This window comes from Petaurus breviceps, unplaced genomic scaffold (assembly GCF_028583685.1).
Source record: "Petaurus breviceps papuanus isolate PSGF00001 unplaced genomic scaffold, PetGlider_PUasm1.0 90760, whole genome shotgun sequence".
Lineage (NCBI taxonomy): Eukaryota > Metazoa > Chordata > Mammalia > Diprotodontia > Petauridae > Petaurus > Petaurus breviceps.
The window spans coordinates 10,004,809-10,021,685 of NW_027187338.1; the positions used below are offsets into that span (position 1 = coordinate 10,004,809).

General features: G+C 46.0%; 1 protein-coding gene across 2 annotated transcripts in view; it reads right to left on the reverse strand.

The window, feature by feature from the left end:
* Window positions 1–317: 317 nt before the first annotated feature.
* YARS1 (tyrosyl-tRNA synthetase 1) overlaps window positions 318–16,877 on the reverse strand; it is a 20,408-nt gene continuing 3,848 nt past the window's right edge. For both annotated transcript variants that reach the window (XM_069068126.1, XM_069068125.1), the window contains exons 5-13: window positions 11,312–11,392; window positions 8,684–8,776; window positions 8,022–8,157; window positions 7,259–7,344; window positions 4,200–4,335; window positions 3,450–3,547; window positions 2,088–2,281; window positions 1,525–1,666; window positions 318–1,215 (exon numbers count right to left, since the gene is read on the reverse strand). In XM_069068126.1, the coding sequence (XP_068924227.1) occupies window positions 1,105–1,215; window positions 1,525–1,666; window positions 2,088–2,281; window positions 3,450–3,547; window positions 4,200–4,335; window positions 7,259–7,344; window positions 8,022–8,157; window positions 8,684–8,776; window positions 11,312–11,392 (1,077 nt within the window). In that variant the 3' untranslated portion in view covers window positions 318–1,104. The remainder of the gene's footprint in view (window positions 1,216–1,524; window positions 1,667–2,087; window positions 2,282–3,449; window positions 3,548–4,199; window positions 4,336–7,258; window positions 7,345–8,021; window positions 8,158–8,683; window positions 8,777–11,311; window positions 11,393–16,877) is intronic.

The window sequence follows — 16,877 nt, forward strand, 5'->3', positions numbered from 1 at the left end:
TTGGCAGAAACTAGCCTCGCCTCCATCCCCGTTTGAGGCTAGGCCCACAAAAGCCAGCACCCTTCTCACAGCTTTCCAACCTCAGTGGTGTATCAACAAACTCCACTCTCCTCCCGTCCCTCCCAACTGGAGGTGGAAGTGAGCAGCATGGCAATATTCCTTTCCCGTGGCTCAGACACACCTGCCTAGCTAGGGTGAAGGGCATGTTCATTTTGCTGGGGCTGGGACCAGGCAGCCCTGGGGCAGGTAGATGGTGGTTCCTTGCTGCAACTAACTACACCTTGCTTCCATTCCCCCAAGATACTACACTTGGGCACTTACAGTCAGATGCTTTATTTTGATTTATGACGATGATTCAGATTATGAAGTTACTTCCCACCCTCTTTAAAAAGGACCCCCCTCCCCATGGTGTAATGCCAATAATACACACACCGGGGTTAAGGTGTGGGGAGATAGGTAGGATGGAGGAGGATGCAATTCATTTTCCAGGAGACACTGAGGGAGTCTTGGTAGGAAGACAGCAAAGGGGCCAGACCGATCGCAGGACAAAACCAGGTTCTCTTTTGGGGAGCCTGAACAGTGAACAGTTACTCCTTTCCTTTAAATGTTTGCCTTCCCAAACCCCACAACTTCTTAAGTTAAGAAGCTGTAATTAGCCTTTCCTGGCACCAAGCTCCAGTCAGAGGCAGAGCCCCTGGAGCACAGAAGCTGGATCCGCACTGGAAAGCTGAGGGACAGGTCATTTTCCAATTTGAATAGCATACTTCTCCATGCCGTGTGCTTCTCCCCGCTACCCCACCCCATTACACTGAAACTGGATTTTTTGGGAAAAAGAATTCCTAAATGAGCTGCCAACAGAGGAAGCCAGAGTTGCTGCCTCCTTCAGCCACCCTCATTCTGTGTTCCCAAAAAGATTGTGGGAGGCCCAGCACCTGGGAACCAGGGGGCCTATCTCCCACAGCCTCAAGCCCGAATTCTCCAAATCTTCACAAGGGGCACATACTTTGGACATCTGGAATTTGGAGTCTCAAGTCTGTTGCTTGGACAGGCTGGTGGACGAGAGCAGCTTGGAGAGGCAGTGGGAGGGCAGAGGACAACCTTGAGTTAGCTGATGCTCCCTCCCTTCAGTGTTTTACAAGAGACACAGCCCAGCTTGGTCATGAAGTTGGTTTGCTTCCATTGTGCAATGCACTCCGAGGAGATTTTAAAGTCAGTCTGGGGAGAAAGAGAAACACTCCTTGATCCTACCAAGCAAGTATTTAGGGATTGGGTAAGGCACCACTACTACTGCTACTACCACTAGCTCTAATAATATCGGTTAGCTAGCATTTGTATGGTGCTTTACATGTTACTTCAAATTTCATGTCATTTGTTCCTTATGAGCCTATAAGCTATTTGGAGCTGCCAGAGTGCAGAGACCTGGAGGGGTGGCCTGTGTGACCTCCAGTCTGGCCCTTCTATAAAACGCAGGGACTGGATTGGCTGCGCTCTGGCAGGAAGCTCAGGGGCAGCAGCTCTTCTTACCTGCAGCTTCTCAAAGACTTTCTTCTTGGGCTTGAGCTCATCATCAGGCTGGCCCTTCTCATAGCCCTCCACAAACACCCGCTCCCCAGGGGCGGAGCCTGAAGGAGGATCTAGGAGCTCCACTTGGCGCTGCGCCCCTTCCCTGGGAAGACAAAGGACGGCACAAGGATAAGGAAGGTCTAGAGCTGCCCCAAGATCCCCCAGGAAAGCCCCATTAGTTGTGGCAAGTGATGCAGGGACCCGAATGGGGCTGGAGTCCTGCAGAAACTTGGGCCCCTCCTGTGCTCTGCTGCCATGCTGCCAGAGATGGGAGGGGACAAACAGTGGGGTCACCCAAAGGGTCCATGCTAGCTCAGAATGGCTATGGTTTGGAGGGATGCAATTCATTACTAACTTTAAACCTCATCTGCCCCAAGTCTTCCAAATGCAGGTTTCCCCATCCATTGCCAACTGTCGCGCCATCTTCTGCTTGACTCATACAGGAGAAGAAAGCGTGCTCCTTATGCCCTACCTCTACTCTGCCTGAAGGCATGGCCTTCACCCTGCCAGGAGCCCTCACTTACATGGAAGCACAGAGAAGCATCCCTTGTGATTCCACTCCTCTCATCTTCTGGGGTTTTAAGTTGCACAGGACCACCACAAGTCTGTCCTGTAGTTCCTCCTTGGGAACAAACTGAACCAGGCCGCTCACCACTGTCCGAGGCTCTGGCTCCCCAACATCAATCTTCTCCAGGTACAGACTGTCTGCATCCGGGTGCTAGGCAGGCAGAAACTCCAGTGAGTAAAGGCCCACAAGGGAATTTGGGGAGGGGGTGGCTGGTCCATGCCACATTTCCAGAGTGGCTCAAGAAGAACAAAGCCACATGTTAACTAACTCTCAACCCCCCCAGGTTATCCAAGGCTAGTCTCACCTCAGTCTCACCCTTTAGAAACAAAGCTGGATTCTGAATCCCAACCTGGGTCTGAATCCCAGCTATGCCCCTGTCCTGACCTCCCTGAACACACACTGAGTCTCTGAATACCCAAAGGGAGAACTCCCAGTGTACACTGTGCCACCTGCTTCCTGGGGCTGCACCGGCCACAGGCATTGTGACTATCATGGCCTGATTTAAAGAGGAGACGTTAGGGAGGTGAAAGGTGGGAGTGCCACAAGTGTGAAATTGGTGCCCTGCTCCAGTCCCATCTTCATCATGGGAAGATGGTTCTTTAGAGAATGACCTCTGGGCACATCCTCCCCCTCAAATGTGATGATGGCTGCTGGGGGAGATGAGCCCAGTGGAAGGGACGAGCTCAAGCCTCTTGGCCTAAAAGCTGTTTGAACTAAAGGGACCCATGTGCCCACCTCTTGTGAGTTTGTGACCATGTTTTCAAAACCCACCCAGGCTCCACAGAAAGTTTACTGGAAGGATACTGATTACTGCCAACTATGAATCTGGACACTTGAGAGCCAACAGCTAGCACCAACGTGTCCTACAGGAGACTTTGCTGGTTGTGGGGAGAACCCCCAGAAACCAATAGGCCCCAATTCCTCTGCTGTGTGACCCCTCTCGCTCTCCCTGGGAAATATGGTTCTTCCTCTCTCCTACCTCCCACATGTGGGCTGCCCTCCCCAGGCAAGGGCAAAATGACAGTGCAGGATAAGGCCCTTGGCCAGTCTGGGCATGCTATGTAAGCCCAGGTGAAACCCAGAGAACTGGATTCAGCAGGTAAATAAGCCTCCTCCCTGCTTCCCAAGCTGGCTTTAGTGGTAAAGCAGAGGCAGGTCTGACGGATATAGCTCTGCCAGGGAATCAAGTCCCTGAATTCTGACTCATCCCATGGCTACAGAGGAGGCCTTTCCTCCCTCTGAGCCATTTTCTCCAGATGGAACTAAGGCCACTGTGACCCTGGCTGGCCTCACCAGGATGAAATGAAAAAACATGTACCTTCTCTACACTGATCACCTTCCCCACACGGATGTCCAGCCGGGATGGGACAACCTCCTCTGGCTCTGTGTTCTTGGCACAGCCTTTGGCCGCTGGCTCTGGGGATGACAACAGGATAAACGATCAGGAGCTTCCCCTGGAGGATATGAAGACAATCAGGAGTGCAACTGCCACCTCACAAGGAGCCCAAGGGTACCCTTAGCTTAAAATCAGGGTGATGTGAAGTTTTCCTAATTTCACAGTTTTGTCATCTCACATCAAGCCAGTATCATGGAGTAGAAAAGGGCATTAGATTTGGAGTCAACAAGACTGGGGTACCAAACCTGGCTGTGTAACAGTGAATGGTAACCTGTATTTTTAAATATCTCACTTCCTCTCTGTGGGCATTTCCTCATCCATGATGTGAGGGGGTTCCTCAGGTGATCCCAAAGGGCCCTTCTGGCCTGAAATTCTTTGACCTCATGCTCTGCCATGCAAAGGCTGCCAATCTCTGGCCTAAGGGAAGCCAGGCTCCCTTTTGATGAAGAAGTAGGTTTAACCCTTCTGATGCCTGTGTGAGCAGAGAGCCTCCTGAGCTGAGATCTGTAGTTTTACTGCAGTCTAGCCCAGGACTTCCTGGGATGATTTGTCAGCATCAACCCCATAAAAATGGAAACTGACTCTGGGTCCCCACCTAAGATTGTGTGGGATCCCAGGGAGGGGAGCCCCCATCCTGGCCCCCTCTTCATCACTCAGTCTAGCTGGCCTTACTCTGTTTTGTGGGGTCAGGGTAAGCTGCACTGGACAGTTTCTTCAATGCAGGGGCATTAAACCTTTCCCGAATGGGGTCCAATAATTTGTTCAAGGCCACTTCAACTGAATTCTTCAGATCTCCAGGATGCACCACCTAACACAGGAGAAGAGAACCACTGAGACAACAAAAATCAGATGGAGACACTGCAACCTATTTAAAAATCAACAGCACATATTAATTAAATCCAATTCTGAATCTTGTGACATCTAGACACCCTCTCCCCTTTCATCCACAATTCACATCTGTTTGTATTTTATTTTCAAAAGACTAAATATTTTTAAAGAGACTATGTTTGTCTGAATACCTGTACTCTCAACCCATCAACAAGCATTCATTAAACATCTACTGTTACATGTCCCAGGGACTGTACTAGGTACTGGGGATACAAAGACAAACCTCCCAAATCCCCTGTCCTTATGGAGCTTACTACATATCAATGTGAAGACAACATGTGAGCACACATAAAGGGAACAGAGGAGATTTTTTGGAAGAAGGCAGCAGTAGCTAGAGAATACCAGGACAGGCCTCCTGTTAAGACATGTCCTCCATTCCCAGACTTGCAGATTGAAGAGGCCTCAAGTGCTCAGTGATTTGGTGACAACAGAGCAGATGCAAAGAGGCAGCCTGAGAGACAGGCCTGGGGAGCAGAGGGACATTTCGTGGCGCTGACCTCATTTATTTGACACTTGTGATGGTGCAGCTGTATAGTGTGGTTCTCTGGTTCAGGATGGCCTTAGTGTCTGTGAGATGGCAGATGATGGCGGGGCTGCTGTTTCTGACCCGAATTCACAATTCTATACCCACCAACAACCCTGGCGTCCCTTCTGAGGTGTTGACTCAAAGCAGACCCTTCCTATTGATCCTACTGGAGGTTTTCTCCAGTGCTGGGTCGTCTGGAGATAGAAACATCTCAAAAGCAAAGATGAATAGTTCAGGATCAGGTTCTCATAGGCCTTTCTACTCAATTCAAATCAACAAACACTTATTAAGCATTTCCTATGTGTCTGGTACTGTGTTTGACACAGGGGAGACACAGAGAGAAATAGAAATAATGCCTACCCTCAAGAGCTTCTGTTCAACTAGGATTTCCAACATGCCCATCAATGAGTATAATACAAGGCAGGGAGCAAAGGTGGCAAGTGAAAGATTAAGCAAAAAGGGTTTTAGGAAAAATGAGGAAAGCATGCCTGGAGAATCACCAAGGATGTGAGCTGAAGTTTGAAGGGAAATCAGCACTCTCCAAGTTAGAGATTCTAGGTGGGGCAGAATGGCCTGTGTGATGCACAGAGGCAGAGAGAATGTCTGTAGCTGAGAGACGGAGGGTCTTATTCCCTGGGACATCTGGGAGGCCAGTGTCACTGGATCAAAGGTTAGGCAGCAGGAAGATGCTCTGATGGCTATGTGAAGGACTGGAAAGGGGGAGAGACTAGAAGGGACGCCAGTTAGGATGCTACTAAACAGTATAGGTAAGGGGGCTAAAGGCCTGAGGCTGGTGGTGGAGATGTAAATGAGGGAAAGGAGATGCTGATGAAGCAGACCTTGGGACAAGGACACGGGCCCTTGTCTCCTACGCTGCCACCACCTCACATCTGAGCCTCCTGGCTGGTGGGCCTACCACCAGTCTCTCCTCACTCCGCTCCATCCTGAGTGTCATCTCTCTGCTAAGTAACCTTCACTGGACCCCTATTACCTCCAGGATCAAATACAAACCCCTGTGTGCACCCCACAACACCAGCTTCTGCCTGTGTACTTTGGCCACCCCCCCATGCCTCTTCGCCTCCTGGCCTTCCCTGTTATTTCCTATTTATCTCGTCTATAGCTTGTTTGTATATAGTTATGTACAAGTCTCTTCCATCTGACTATGAGCTCCTTGAGGTCTTGCACCATCTTCTTCCTTTCTTTGCACCTTCAGCGTTCGAAAGCAGGGCCTGGCCCAGAGTGGGTACTTACACTGACTGACTGACCTGGGGGTGGGGTGGGGTGAGAGGGAAGTCAAAGATGACCAGGAGGCGGATAGTGCCCTCAACAGAAATTGTCAGCCCCCCTATTAAGTGTCAGTCACGTGCCAGCCTCTGTGTGAGGCACCCCACCCCCATCCCTGCTCAGTGCCCAATGAGGAAGAAAACACATCTAACTTATGTACAAACACAAAGCAGACAGATGAATTGGGGATGGCTTCAGAGGGAAGGCACCAAGATGAATAAGGTGAGATTTTAGCTGAGACGTGAAGTCAGGAGATAGAGAGGAGAAGGGAGGGCATTTTAGGCATGGGAGCCAGTCAGTGAGAATGCCCAGAGATGGGGTGTTCTGGGCAAAACAAAGAACAGGGAGGCCAGGATACTGGGCTCCCAAAGTCCTTGGGGATTTGGGTTGTCATCCTGGAGATGATTAGGGAACCAGTGGGATTTACTGCGTAGGGGGTACCATGGTCTGACCTGTACTTTAGGAAGATCATTTTTCCTGCTGAGAGCAGGATGCCTGAGGCAGGCAGACCCACCAGCAGCTAAATCAATATTCCAGGCATGAAGTGATGGCAGCATCTGAGAGGAGAACGGAGCATCCCATAGGAGAGAAGTTGAGAACAGAACAAAAGGCTGGATACCTGGATGCCTGGGGAGGGGTGGGGTGAGAGTGAGAAGCTGAGGGTGACACCTCAGGTGCCAGTCTTGGTGACTTGGAGGATGAGGGGAACGTTTGGTGGGAAAGAGAATGGATTCCGTTTTAGACACTCAGTTTAAGACATCTATGAGATATTCAGTTCAAGATGCCCAAAAGGGAGTTGGAGACACAGCTGGACTCAGCCAGCAGAGAGATTAGGGTGAGGCGACAGAATTGATGGGCGCTGCTGAGATCCACCAAGTGAAACAGAAGGAGAGATGAGGACCCAGGACTGAGCAGACCCGCAGAATTAGAGGAAGGGGCTAGGATGAAGAGCCGGCAAAGGAGACAGAAGGATGGTCAGAGGTCCAGGAGGGGGGAGAGGATCTTGGGTGGGCACTTCCACAGTGGATATTACCTGGTCTGCAAAGTCCTTTTCCAGCTCTGAGTAAGCCGTGTAGGTTTTATTGCCACCCCACTTCTCATCTCGAAGGATCACAAACTCTACAAAATGGAGAAGAGGCTCACAGTTAATTACGGTGTCACATCTTAGGCTTCTTTGTCTACCCCACCCACTGTGCCCAATTCAGAGATAGGAACACAGCAGGGAGTCAGGAAAGACTAGCTAACATGGGCTGATGACCTGGACATAGGCCTGAGCAGCCCCAAGGGCAGGACATAGCAGAAAGGGAACCAAGTCTGGAGGCCTGGTTCTAGCTTGTATGACCTTGGACAGCCACTTCATTGATGGCAACCTCAGTCTCCACTGTTATAAAATGGGGATTCTCCTGTGGCGGCTGTGTGACCCAAGCAAGATCATGGACACCAAAGGGCTCCACGTGGCCACAGTGCATGAAATCAGTGGGAGGGAATTTAGTTAGTGAGGTGACCCATTACCTAGAGGTCAAGACTAGCTAAGCAGAGCAGAGGGGGAGCCCCCAGCCCAGGATCCTCTTGGCCAGCCTTCTCATTTTACATGTGGCAGAAGCAAGGCCTGCCCAGAGAAGGTAAAGGGGTTGAGGTCTCACACAATCCCCAAGGGGAAGGGGCAGGATTGAAAGCCCCTGGACCTGGAGCCTGATCTTAGGGCTCTCTCCAAGCCTGCTCACCCCACTTCACTGTGGGACTGCTCTAGAAGACTGCTTTCATTTGACAGAAATGGCAATGGCAGAACCTCTCACCTGATTTGAGGGGGAAAAGCACGTGTCTGATGAAGGCCAACACTCCATTGTTTTCCACATTCCCTGGCTCACAGAAGGCTTTTTTTAGTTTCTTTTTCACATCCTCCTTCCGGTCAAGAAGATCAATCTTGGACTCCTGTAACCCATGGGGCAGAGAGAACCTTTTGATGGGTTGAAAAATGAGACCATTCTAGCTGATTCTCAAAATGAGATCTGTTTTCCCCAAAGGGCAGGTCCCTCACCTCCCACCTTTCCATGACTCTAGGGACCGGTCATGGAGATGGACGTGGACGGAGATCCTTCTCTCTCTAGCATTCTTTTTAGTGATGAGATATGATGAATGTCACCAAACAGGACAAGTGGGTCAGGAGTAACAGGCTAGCACATGAAACATTGCAACACCAGAGAAAAAAAAATTAAGATTGCGTGCTAGTCACCTGTCCTTTTAAAGTAAAAATATGTGTGTGCTTATGGATGAGAAACAGTCACACATATTTCCCAACCTCTACTCAGACACTGAACAGGGGGGTTGGCCTAAATGACCTCAGAGGTCCTTTTTATCTGTGAAGGCCTTCACAGTTACCATTCTTTTAACACCTCCTAGTTCCTATCGTTTTCTGCCCCCAAACATTTGCCACCAGTGAGCCACCAATGAAACCCACCTCTTCTGAAGAGCTCATTTTACTTCCTGTCAATCCTGGGACCATAGGGTTCATCAAGTGGATCCTCTTTGAGTAGCCCAGGGTTGGGAGGTACTAGAAGCAGGAACAAAACACAGGGGAAAAAAAAGCCATCACCAACCCAGTCACTGGCTCAGTATCCTGCACAACTCCACGGTCACCAAGCAATTACTCAGCAGCTTTTAGGAGCCAGGCACTTGGGATACAAAGACAAAAGGGAAACAACTGTCCCACCATCGCGAAGGGCCCAGAGGAGATGACAGTCTGCTTGGATGGTAGTGAGAAAAGTAGAGTAAAATACAATGAGACCAGAAGGCTAGGTTGGGGTTTCGGGCCAGGTTTTGCCAGGCTTTAAACGGCCAACAGGGGAGTTATTTTATTCTGGAGGTAACAGAAAAATCACTGGAGTTTACTAAGTTCAAGGAGAGGGAGGGAGAGAAAGAGAGAGAAAGAGAAGTGGGGGGGGGAGAGGAGCTAGGGAAGGAATAAGGCTAAGAAGGCAAGAGGGAAAGAGATACAAAGGGAGGGAGAAAAGAAGGGGGGAAGAAGGAAGGGAGGGAGAGACAGAGATGATATCAAGGACACCTGTACAAAGAACGAGGTGAAGAAGTCACTTCATTAATACAGACTGAAGTAAAGAGAAGGTAATGATGTTGAGGGGTTTGGAGATGAAGGTAATTAGAATATCAGTCTTGAATTCACGAAGATGAGTTCAAATCTTTTCTTAGACACTAGTTGTGTGATACTAGGCAAGTCATTTAACCTCTCTGCACCTCAGTTTCCTCATCTGTAAAATAAGGATAATAATAGCACCTACTTTACAGGGCTGTTATGAGAGAAATCAGAGGACATTTAAGTGCCTAAAGCTCAATATAAATGCTAGCTATTATCATTATTAAAAGAGGAAAAGGGAGGTGGAGAACAGCCTTCTGAAATAGCTGGGGGGGGGAGAGGGGAAGAGAGTCAATTGGAGATGAATAAAAGATATGTTTTGCCATAGTAAAGGCCCAGCTGAGATTAGATATCCTACATATGTAATGGACCTAACCTAGTCAGCAGGGTTTGGGGACTTCTTCCATTCAGAAGGAGCAGAGAAGGCAGATGGTAGGAACCATCCGGAGGTGGCATCTGGCAAGGCATAAGCATTGAGAAGACAGATGGTCAAGAGATCAGCTCTGACCACACTAGTCTCTTCTCAACATTCCCTTTTATCTGTCACATGGAAGACCCCAAACAAAGGCATCAGAAGAGCCCCCACCTGGAGTTATTCAGTGGATTTTAAATTGTGCTACTTTGTCCTTATATGGGCACATGCCTCTTCAGATCATCAGAGTTGCTAGGAGCATGAGGGTTTAATCAGGGGTGGGGAACCTTCAGCCTAAAGGCCCCTTGAAGTCTTCTAAATCATTAAGTGAGGGCTTTTGGCAAAATCCAAACATGTTCCCCACCCCTGGTTTAGGTGATCTGCCCTGGGCTCCGAACCTAGTAGATGATAAGGTCAAAGGTGGGGCTTTATGACAGGCTTTCATGGCTCCCAGGGTCCTCACCATTCTTTCTGCCTGACCCTGGTTTCTGTATGGCCTACTCCAAATTCTACAAGGCTACAAATTTTTTTTTTTCCCATTTACCCAAAAATTTCCCAAGGAACAAGGAACTTCATAGCTTTATACTGATTTCCTTTTTTCCCTTCCCATTCAAACAATAATCCTTTTTATTTGAACAATCCTTTATAGTTTGAAAAGTACTTTCAGATCCATTCTCATTTGATTTAATATATTTAATTGAACAAATGTTGGTTAAGTACCTGTTATACTCAAAGCAACCTAGAAAGTAGGCAAGGTAGGTATTAGCCTCCTTGGACAGATAACAATGATAGGAGCATTTCTATAATGTATAACTTTTGCAAAATAATTTAGGTATGTTATCTCATTTGAATCTCACAATAACCATGTGAAAGCATGGGTACTAGAAGAGTTAAGCCCACTTCACAGACAAAGAAGTTGAAAGATGTGACTTGCCCAGGGTAATACAGCTAGTGTATTTGAGGCAGGATTTGAATGGAGGTCTTTCTGGCTCTAAGTCCAGGCACTTTCTATACTGCTGACTCCAAGAATGGAGAAGTTACAGCATTTTCTAAACGTCAGACAGTAATCACGCAACTGAGAGTCAAACCTAGAATTCAGGTGAATTCTAGTGCAATATTCTTTCTAATGCACTGTGTTGTCTTTACTAATGTGGGCAAACAGGGGCGGCAAGGTGGCACAGTGAATAGAGCACTTGCCCTGGAGTCAGGAGGACCTGAGTTCAAATCTAGCCTCAGATACTTAACACTTACTAGCGTTGTGACCTTGGGCAAGTCACTTAACCCCAACTACCCTGCCTTCTCCCCTCCAAAAAGAAAAAAATAAAATAAAATAAAATAATGGGGGCAAACTATTTCCTCAGTGAAATGGAAAAATATCAGGGCAGAGGGGATTCGTTCTTCTGGGAAACAAAAATAAGGACCACACCTCATAGGAGGGCCAAGTCCCTGCTTGCAGTGAGTCTGTGGCAATGCACAGAATAAAATAAATATTCAACTGAAATCTGAGGCCCCAATCTGGGACTCACCTTTTCTGCGAAAGTGAAAATCTTCCTCTGATCAACTCCTCCAAACTGGGCATCTACTTTCAGATATTCCTCATCTAAGGCCTGTGGAGAGAAGAAAGGAGAGCATAACTTTCCTTCTGAGAGAACAGAAGCCTACCAGAGATCAAGAAATTGCCAAAAGGCAAATTTGTGAGAAGACAACACAACAATAATATTCAGTGGCCCCTAATCAACAAGCATTCATCTATATAGAAGACAGGGTGATTAGTAGTCAATTCCTTGTCCCCCCAATTTAAGGTGGAGGCATTTGGACCAGGTAAGCTTGGTCCACCACTCCCTTGTGCTACTTGTTTACCCAAAACAAACCCAATTAATTTCAACAGAAAATGCTGTTTGTTCAAGGTCTGGAAGTCTTGTGGCTTCCTACTGCCTAGAAGATAAAACAGAAACTTCCAAGCACAGCATTTAAGACTTCCCTTAATCTTCTGGCTTCCTGGGGAATGTATTTACCACAGGGGGTGTTAATCTCAAATAGAAAGGGAGCTCTGCAAATCACATATTGACTTTGAAAACCACAGATCAACAATATTTATGCTGTATTTTATTTTTACATATAATTGGGGAAATTACTCAGGAGGGGCTCCCAAGTTTGATACCTGTGATTGACAACACAACAAGAGAACCTCCCATCCACAATGTCAAACCAGATGACCAATGCCCACTGCTGGTGATTCACACACTCACAGTCTGTACTAGTAGAAGGATCTACAAAGCACTGTTAAAGTTTTCAAGCACTACCAAGACACAGAAGCCCTTAAGTGCTTGGTCACATGGCATCTTCTTCAATTCTTCCTCATTCAAAGCAATAGTTTCCAGAGGGAAAGGCAGTTTTGAGAGCTGAGGATCTGGTTGGGAAGATGGTATCTGAAAACAGGATCTGAATTTCTGAATCACAGCTCCAAACAAAGAGCATGCTTTTGGTCAGAGATGAACGCATCTAATGACGGCCAGTAAGACTATTTTTGCCTGACTTTTCAGAAGAAATCAAAGCCATCTATAGTTATATATATTAAAAAAAAATGCTTCAAATCACTGTTGATTAGAGAAATGCAAATTAAAACAACTCTGAGGTTTTATCACTTCTATCAGAAATGACAAATGCTGGAAGGGATGAGGGAAAATGGGAACACTAATGCATTATTTGTGGAGTTGTGAACGGGTCCAACCATTCTGGAGAACAATTTGGAACTATGCCCAAAGGGCTATAAAACTGAGCATATCCTTTGATCAACCAATACCACTACTAGGGCTGTATCCCAAAGAGAACATAAAAAAGGGAAAAGGACCCACATGTACAAAAATATTTATAGCACTTCTTTTTGTGGTGGCAAGGAATTGGAAATTGAGGTGATGCTCATCAATTGGGGAATGGCTGAAGTTATAATATATGACTGTGATTGAAGACTATTGTGTTTTAAGAAATGACGAGGGGGATGGTTCCAGAAAAACCATGGGAAGACCTATACAAACTGTTCAGAACCAGGAGACCATTGTACACAGTAACAATAATATTGTAGTGATAATCAACTGTGAAAAACTTAGCCAATCTGATCAAGACAATGATTCAGGCAATTTGGAAGGACTCATGATGATGCTACTCACCTCCAGAGAAATAAATGATGAACTCTGAGTACCAATTGAAAGTATCAATTTCTCACTTCATTATTTTTTTGGGGACTTAACTAGTATGGAAATGTTTTTCATGATTTTATCTGTATAATGGGTATCATATTGCTTTTCTTAGTGGTTCAGGGAGGAACTGGAGGAAGAAAATTTGGAATTCAAATTTATTTTTAAAAGGCTAAAAATAAATTTAAAACTTAAAAAAAATATTTGCCTGGAGTTTTACAAATCTAATCAATTGCCTCACATATTCATCAAGGTCTCTTAGAGGTGCCCTGAGAGCAGCTCCAAAACAGAAAGAAGATTAGCTGTAGAGTCACAAAATCCAAGAAAGGAGCTGGTAATAAGACTCATGGTCTTACATGTCTACACATAAATGAATGAAAAACATTTAGTAAGCCCTACTATGTACAGTCCCTCCCTTCAAGGAGCTTACATTCTGGTAGAGGGAGACAATAATACAAAGAAGGCAATTGTGGCAACTGGTAAATCACAGGGATGGTGGATGGCAAGACATCTGGAGTGAACAGGTGGATGGGATGTGAAGCCTGGCAACTACAGAGGTCCATACAGAGGCAACTACACATAGTGGTCCATACATTCCCATGATGACTCCACAATGCACAAATTATGGCCAATAAGCAAGGTAAATGAGATCTGAAGCCAAAGCGTCAAATTTGCCTAAGTAAGGCATCACTGAGACTTAACAGCATGAAACTTGTGACTATAATTTGATTCTGAAAAATTACACCTTATTAAAAAACAGTATCGTTTTTTAAAAAGGCATTGGTGAGGGATTAACCTATGTCAAAAACACAAATACTTATGTGAGGAAATCAGGAAACAAGAGTCAAAAGGAAGTATATATCTGAAGGAACTTTTGGTTGGAAGATCGATGGGGTGGAGGCTGAAGCAATACTGTAATCAGGATTTACAATAAACTACCTGGTTTGAAAGAAAAACTAGATGTAGAGTTTGGGAAACATATAACAAGGCGGGCTTGGAATTCAAACCAACTGCTGAAGCTCCCTCGGACCAAAACAGATTATCTGGGTTGTCTGGAAGATAATCTTATCCTTTGAAAGGTAGAGAAAGCAGTAAGAGGAACTGTTATCTTGGGTAAAAGAGTCTTATCAACAGGGAAGGAGTAGTTGCTGGGATGGAAGAGATGGGGAAATTGGGAGGAGTGATTATTGTTATCTCTGAATTTCTATTTAGAGCAGAGATGGGTAGTCTGACTTCCAGCATAGGTTTTAGGAGAACAGATTTCAAAAGGTATAGAGAAAATAGTGGACGGGACTAAAATTTTATAGAAGTCAGGTTAAAAGGGATAGAAAGCTGACATGAGTGCAAGTCAGAAGACAGGAAGAGAAATGATTCCAACAAAGGGGAAATGGGGAGTTTCCTCAAGAGACTGATATGGATACACAGGGACCTTGTGGAGACAGACATGTACAAGAAGCAAGGGTAGTTAGCAACAAATAAATACAAAAACATAACAAGTCTTCAAGAAAAATGTCAGTGATGTTCAAATCCAGAATGAACTGGGCTGTGGACGAACACTAATAACAACCAAAAGATCTTTAAAGCTATGCTGGGGGAAAGAGAATGCTCGAAGAAGGCACCGGATCTCTGCTCTGGGTGGACAGGACCCCATGTGCACTCATCTCCTGCTTCCCTCCTTCCCTTAGCCTCCCAGAAGCCCTAATTTCTTCAAGGCTTAGCTCAGTACTAGCTCCTAGAGGGGGTCTTTTTTGATGCCTCTTCTCTTAAAAAAATCACTTGTATATAAAACACTACATATTTTATTCCTCTTTACTCCCCAGTAGAATGAAGGCAGCAGCTGCTTCACACTCAGTCTTTACCTTGCCAGGACTCAGCACGGCCTTGCACACAAAATAATAAATGTCTATGGGATTGGACTGGAGAAGAGAAGACAGGGAGGGAAAGGAAGAGTGGCTGTGTTATTACTCTGCCAAGTAGAATGATCTTTACATTGGAAAAGACAGAACCAAAATGACTAATAAGGAACCGATACCCAAGATAAGCAGAGAGACAGTAAGTGAACACCTAATGGCTGTTGATGAATTCAAGTCATTAGACCCAGAGGGACTAACTACATCCTTGGGTAAGAACCTGCAGATGTAACTGCTGAGCCAGTCAGTGATCTACTTTAAAAATCAAGGAGAAAGGAGAGAGACTGCAGGATTGGAGAAGCACAAATGTCCTGATTTTTCCAAAAAGGCAAGAGGATAGAATTCACTATTTATAAACTATAAAGTCTGACTTCAATTCCTGGCAAGACTCTGAGATGTATTATTAAAGGATTAGTAAACATTGAGAAAAGGAAACAATGGACCAGAGATCCAGGTCATGCAAGATTACCCTAATTTCCTTTCCTGACAGGGTTTCTCCAGTCATCCTGATCTATATCTGACCACTGGACACTGGACCCAAAAGAGAAAGTGAGGCTGGTGACTTTACACAGCCCTCCCTCACTGTAATCCAATTCACTTGCATGTCATGGCATCAACTTCCTGATGTCATGGTACTCTTCTGGAACAAAGGGTAAAAACTACAGCAACAACAACAATCTATACTGTTTGATGAGGCAAAGCATTTCACAAATGCCTGTGGAAAAGGAGAGAAATGGGCTAGAGAGATAATATACAATTAGGGGATTCTGGGAAGAGTCAAAGATTGGTTGAAGTTACCTAGTAAGGAGGTCTCTGGTGGGGTGCCCCAAGGTTCTGCACTTGGTCCTGTGATATTTCACAATGTTAGTGATGACTTTAAGGTAGGCAGAGATGGCACGCTTATCCAACTTGCAGATGACACAATGCTAGAGGAGGCAGCTAAAACACTGGATGACTTAAGTCAGGATTCAAAAAAATCTCAACAGGCCACAAAAGTGGGCAGAACTAAATAAAATTTAGCATTCTATATCAATGCTTATTCCCTTCCCCTTCATCAGTTCCAATCCCCTCATTTAACCATTGAGGGAATCAAGGCCCAATGAGAGGCAGTGATTTGCCAAGGATCAGGGCCCAGGGCCTCTGGCTCCAAACCCAGTGCTCCTTCTACCGTGCCACTTTCTGGGGTTTTTACTTGACTGCCAAGTTCAAACGAATCAATCATGTGATACGGCAGTTAGAAAAGGCAACTGCTGTCTTATGTTGCATTAAGAAAGGTAGACAGCATCCGGAACTAAGAAAACAGTAGCCTCGCTACAGTCTGCCCTGTGTCAGTATAATAAAACTCAGTCCTAGGGGACAAATTTTGGCAAGTACATCAATAAGCTGCAGGGTGTTCACTGGAGGGCATTCGGGATGGTGAAGGGTCTCTCAAGATCATGGAGATCATCTGAAGTCACTGGGAATGTTTAGCTACAAATCAGACTTGGGGTGAGTCAGGATGGCTGTCTTCAGATCTCTGACCAGTTGCTGTATGGAAGAGGGACTGGATTTACGCTTTTTGGCCTCTGGAGGGCAGACCAGGGGCCAATGGCTGGACACTGCAAAGTGGCAAATTTAGCCTTGAAGGAAAACCCTGTGATAATCAGATCTACTATTTAAAAGTAGAACGGTTCTATTGTGGCAGGAGGTGGGTTTGTCCATCTTTACTGGGGCCTGTATGACCACTGAGGAGCCTTTCAGTTCTGGGATTCTGATTCCAACCCTTCTTTCCAGATTTATTTCTTACCACTTGCCTTCATGTACTTTTTCATCTTTCAATTCAATCTATAAGCATTTACTAAGCACCTGTGATGTGTCAAATATTGAACTAAGGACCGAGGGCACAAAGACAAAAAACCAAACAGTCCTTACTCTCAAGCCTTATTGGGGGAGACAGCATATGAGAGAGAGAGAGAGAGAGAGAGAGAGAGAGAGAGAGAGAGAGAGAG